This window comes from Salvelinus namaycush, chromosome 34 (assembly GCF_016432855.1).
Source record: "Salvelinus namaycush isolate Seneca chromosome 34, SaNama_1.0, whole genome shotgun sequence".
In the NCBI taxonomy this organism is placed as follows: domain Eukaryota; kingdom Metazoa; phylum Chordata; class Actinopteri; order Salmoniformes; family Salmonidae; genus Salvelinus; species Salvelinus namaycush.
In genome coordinates this window covers 22,381,131-22,386,161 of record NC_052340.1, presented here as the reverse complement: position 1 = coordinate 22,386,161, position 5,031 = coordinate 22,381,131, and the positions used below count along the sequence as shown (strand labels likewise).

Below are 5,031 nucleotides of genomic sequence, written 5' to 3'. Positions count from 1 at the left end.
CAGCATCTGTACCATAAGTATGTCTACGTTGAACCCTAAATCTCCACAGCGGGGTCAACCTCCTGCATGAGGTTCAGCCCGATTCCCCTCCCAGGTCGCCTTCCCAGACAGCGTGATTGGTGGGATTGGGCAGAGGAATGGGCGAATTTGGACATTCCGTTTGTGTTCCCGTTTCCGTTCCGGGAGATGCAGTCGCTGAGGGAGCGGAACATATTTGAGAAGAAGGACATCAGTAAGTTGGAGCTGCTGCAGATGTACCACAATGAGACACGCTCCATGGACTTTCTGGAGCAGCCAGACTGCAAAGTGCTGTGTTTGTCATGAACGGGATCGACATCTACCAAGAAAAACTCGACTTCAAGGTACTGACACTCTCCCTGTCTCGCTCTCACTCACTCACACACACATACACTCGTAACATCCTAATCATTACGAAACATCTATTCGATCAAATAAACCATTACATTGTTTGTTAACCAAATTCGACACTCATTGACCTCCATACAAAAAACTCCTTGCTTGATGAGCGAAAAAACGCCACCTGCTGGAGAAGAAAGATCTTGACAGATTGAGTGCAGTTATCTCTCTCGCTTCGTCTCTTCTTACATGCCTGCAAACAGCACTGGCTGGCTGGTTAACGAAAGTTCCCGAACCCCACCGGAATTTCCCGGAACTGTGTGCGGCAAATATACAGGAGGAAACACATGGCCAGGCACGCTTATCAACTGCATAATATAGAACAAAATATTGTATTAAACATCTGGCTGCTTTACATCCTAATTGAATATAGTATATTTTAATAGCCCGACGAGTTATCTCAGTTCGTTCATCATGACGTTGATGTGCTACAACAAAGGTTGCGGACAACGATTTGACCCAGACGACAACCCTGGTGGTAAGTGTAGCTAAAAATAAATTTAACTGGCTGTATATAACAACCTATGAATGTCTACACACGGCATTCTCAGTTTAGGAATAGTTGAATGTTAGATATTGTACACGTTCTTTATTATTAGCAAGTGACAGCTGCAAACGTGTGCCTTTGTGGATTTTTGTGCGCCACTCCCGGTACGGTATCGCATGGAACACGGCGGAGACGTAGATATAACCAGGGCGGATCACCAACATGTTTTGTATGATCTGAAAGGAAAGTGTTGATACAATGAAATATATGTATTTTCATATGTTTTATGAAGCTAGATAGTTATGTCCGTATTTTGCTCTATCATATTAAGGAATTTTCTCCTCCATAGATGCCTGTACCTTTCACCCTGGTGTGCCAGTTTTTCACGATGCGCTTAAGGTAGGGTCAACCTTACCCTGACAGAACCACTAAACATAGTATGTGAGTAAGACTGTTGGGACAATAACGGTAAGGCTGCTGGTTCGAATCCCAGAGCCGACTAGGTGAGACATCTGTCGACGTGCCCTTGAGCAAGGCACTTTCTCCTGTAAGTTGCTCTGGATAAAAGCATCTGGTAAATGTACAGCGGTCTCCTCTCCTAATCACCTCTCATTCATCTCCACTTACCTGAACACAAAAGATAGGTGACAAAAGCAGATGGAGAGGACACGAGGTGGAGAAAGATTTTATTATAGACTATTGACTCTGTGGGTAATGAACCCATATTGTGGTTGACCTGACTGTGTCCTGTAGGGCTGGTCCTGCTGCACGAGACGCACCACAGACTTCTCAGACTTCCTCAGCATAGAGGTGAGTTAACCCCCCCGGCTCTTTCTGCTCCCTCTCTGACATAGAAGAGAAGAAGCCTTTGTAAAGTTTCAGAAGTGTTCAGTATTAAATGTGGACATGCTCAAGTTAAAGGGTGTGTTTATCTCCTCAGGGCTGCAGCAGAGGTATCCATAACAGAGAGAAGCCAGCGGAGCCGATCAGGCCGGAGGTGACGAGCTCGGAGGGGAGGAGAGAGAAGGGGGAGGAGCTAAAGCCTCGTGGTGACCCCTATATCATTCAGGCTCCTAAACCACTGGAGCTGATACACCGACCCAGGTAACACACTTTACTCAGGTGACACACACACACACACACAGTTTGTGTTTATCCTTAGTGATCATGCGTGTGTGTGTGTGTGTTTCAGTGGTGATGAGCCCCTGGTCAGACTTCAGCAGAAGGTGTTCTCCTCTCTGAGACAGGCTCTGGAGAAACTCCAGCTGGCAGAGAACAGCCAACCTCACAACACAGGTATGCTGCTGTCATAATGGACCTTTAACCTGGCTCTGATAGGACTGAGAGGTGGGTGACTCACAGGCTCTCTGTCACTGTCTCTCACTAGAGGAAGAGGTGGTGAAGATTAGCACGTGCTGTAAGAATGGAGGCTGCTCCAAGGTAGAGTACTACTCCTGTTCATATTCTCATCGTTTCTCACTGTGTGTAGAAGTTACCAGGGATGGTTCAGAGAGTGATGAGATGAATAGCTCTTTTGACTTAGTGTATTGTGTTGGTGCGTGTCCTGATTTCTCTCCCTTGCAGTCTTTCTCTGGTCCAGGGAGTAACGAGGAATGTAAACACCACCCTGGAGTCCCCAACTTCCACGAGGGGTGAGACCCAAAAACACTTGAGATTCTGATGTCCTCCTCCTGTACAGTATATCTGGATAGATGTGCGATCAATGACTGTTGTTGGCCTCTGTTCTGTGCTTGTCCCCTGTCTGTCAGGGTGAAGTTCTGGAGCTGCTGTAGGAGGAAGACGTCTGACTTTAACTGTTTCCTGGCCCAGGAGGGCTGCACCACAGGAAGTCACCTCTGGAGGAAACCAGACAAGGTCAGCACCCCTTCAGAGTTTAGCTCAGGCACTGACTTAGACAGCCTCAGTTTCACACAATCAGAGGTGCGGATGTCCTCCCCCTCTTTATTTCTCTCTCGCCCCCCCCCCCCCTCCAGGGGATGAAGGTGGTACCGTGTAGGTTTGATTGGCACCAGACAGGCAGCCAGGTCATCATCTCGATCTATGCCAAGAACTCTCTACCAGAGCTCAGCTATGCAGAGGCCAATGGCACCACGGTACACACCACACACAGGCAAACAGATATTTGAAAATGCTTGCCTTTTGTGTCAGTGGTTAGTATATCTGTGTTCTAGGTGATCATCCATGTGGTCTTTGAGGGAGAGAAGGAGTTTGAGCAGAAGATCAACTTATGGGGGGTGAGTGACGCAGATGGTGGTGATGAGTGAAGATGATGAGGGTAACGAGTGATGATGTAATGAGTGAAGATGAGGGTAACGAGTGAAGATGAGGGTAACGAGTGATGATGATGGTAGTAATGAGCTGTTCATTGTGACAGTATGGATAGGCAGAAGTCATCATATAAGTAACTATTAGAACTCTAAGTCATTTAATAGGATCTCTGTGGTAGTCATAGTTCATCTCCCTCTCATGTCTCCTAGGTGATCGATGTGAGTAGCAGCGTGGTCAACATGATGTCTTCCAAGATGGAGATCTCTCTGGGGAAGGAGGAGCCAATCACCTGGGCCCGTCTGGACCTGCCCTCTCCCACAGACACGCCCACTGAGGGGGGGAATGGGGATGCGTAGAACAAGACAGAGAATGAAATCAATCACATGGTACATGCTCCTCCCATATGTGTTAATGAACCTGTTGAAGATGGGCTGAGAGCAGCATGTATATCGTACATACGCAGGACTTTCTGTATTTATTTCTGACATTCTGCTCAGAATGCGGAGGCTGAACTTCACTGAAACACTGTCTGAAGGCAATAACCATCCGGTCTTCCTCCTCACTTGAGATGCAGGCAGCTATCACCATAGCATCCCTCATCACTTAAAGAGATGCAGGCAGCTATCACCATAGCATCCCTCATCACTTAAAGAGATGCAGGCAGCTATCACCATAGCATCCCTCATCACTTAAAGAGATGCAGGCAGCTATCACCATAGCATCCCTCATCAGGATCTGGAGCTAAGGAGCAATTGGGGACAGCCAGTCAGAATGTAAACTGTTCTCACACACACACCAGAGGAGGACGGGCTCATTGTAATGGCTGAATTGAACAGAGTCAAATGTGTTTGATACCTATTCATTTATTCCACACACACGGTCCTCCTGTTCTTTGTCAATTGCATTTGAGACTATCTGTGCCATTTATTGATATCAGTTGCCTTCCAGAAAATGTAACCTGTCAAATGAAGTTCTCTTGCTTTAAGTCTTTGTTTCGGGTTTTAATTGTTTTACAGCACTTCTGTGATTTAGTTTCACTCTTTGCTTTCTGTAGTTAGCTTTATTTGCCTTGTTTTGTATGAAAACAATGTGCTCTCCCACAAACTTAATAAAACTCTGAACCTACATTGTAATTACAGTGTCGGCTATCTTCATACCAGAGAGTTACCGCTCACAAACCATTACTTTATTAAGTCGTTTTACTAAAAGCACATGGTACGGCCAGCGGTGGGAGAGGATGTGGCTTCAGACTGGCTCAGATACCACACGGAGTGTAAGGCAGGGTTGGTGTGATCAGACTGGCTCAGATACCACACGGAGTGTAAGGCAGGGTTGGTGTGATCAGACTGGCTCAGATACCACACGGAGTGTAAGGCAGGGTTGGTGTGATCAGACTGGCTCAGATACCACACGGAGTGTAAGGCAGGGTTGGTGTGATCAGACACCACACGGAGTGTAAGGCAGGGTTGGTGTGATCAGACTGGCTCAGATACTACACGGAGTGTAAGGCAGGGTTGGTGTGATCAGACTGGCTCAGATACTACACGGAGTGTAAGGCAGGGTTGGTGTGATCAGACTGGCTCAGATACTACACGGAGTGTAAGGCAGGGTTGGTGTGATCAGACTGGCTCAGATACTACACGGAGTGTAAGGCAGGGTTGGTGTGATCAGACTGGCTCAGATACTACACGGAGTGTAAGGCAGGGTTGGTGTGATCAGACACCACACGGAGTGTAAGGCAGGGTTGGTGTGATCAGACACCACACGGAGTGTAAGGCAGGGTTGGTGTGACTTTCTCAGGTGGTGTGTGTGAGATTGTGTTAGGCAGGGTTGGTGTG

The 5,031-nt window shown here is 47.2% G+C and overlaps 1 protein-coding gene across 4 annotated transcripts; it reads left to right on the top strand.

Moving 5' to 3' along the window:
- Positions 1–436: 436 nt before the first annotated feature.
- On the top strand, positions 437–4,326 carry LOC120028612 (cysteine and histidine-rich domain-containing protein 1-like). 4 transcript variants are annotated; one of them, XM_038973827.1, is made up of 11 exons: positions 437–895; positions 1,254–1,303; positions 1,658–1,714; positions 1,845–2,008; positions 2,097–2,200; positions 2,292–2,344; positions 2,489–2,556; positions 2,674–2,779; positions 2,899–3,018; positions 3,097–3,159; positions 3,403–4,326. In XM_038973827.1, exons 1-11 carry the CDS (start codon positions 832–834, stop codon positions 3,547–3,549), a joined length of 996 nt encoding a protein of 331 aa, XP_038829755.1. In that variant the 5' UTR covers positions 437–831; the 3' UTR covers positions 3,550–4,326. The 4 variants fall into 4 exon arrangements, with proteins under 4 accessions (XP_038829755.1, XP_038829753.1, XP_038829752.1 ...); XM_038973826.1 differs by lacking the exon at positions 2,899–3,018 and having other exon boundaries at positions 516–895; XM_038973824.1 differs by lacking the exon at positions 2,899–3,018 and having other exon boundaries at positions 513–895; positions 2,292–2,556.
- The last annotated feature ends 705 nt before the right edge of the window (positions 4,327–5,031 follow it).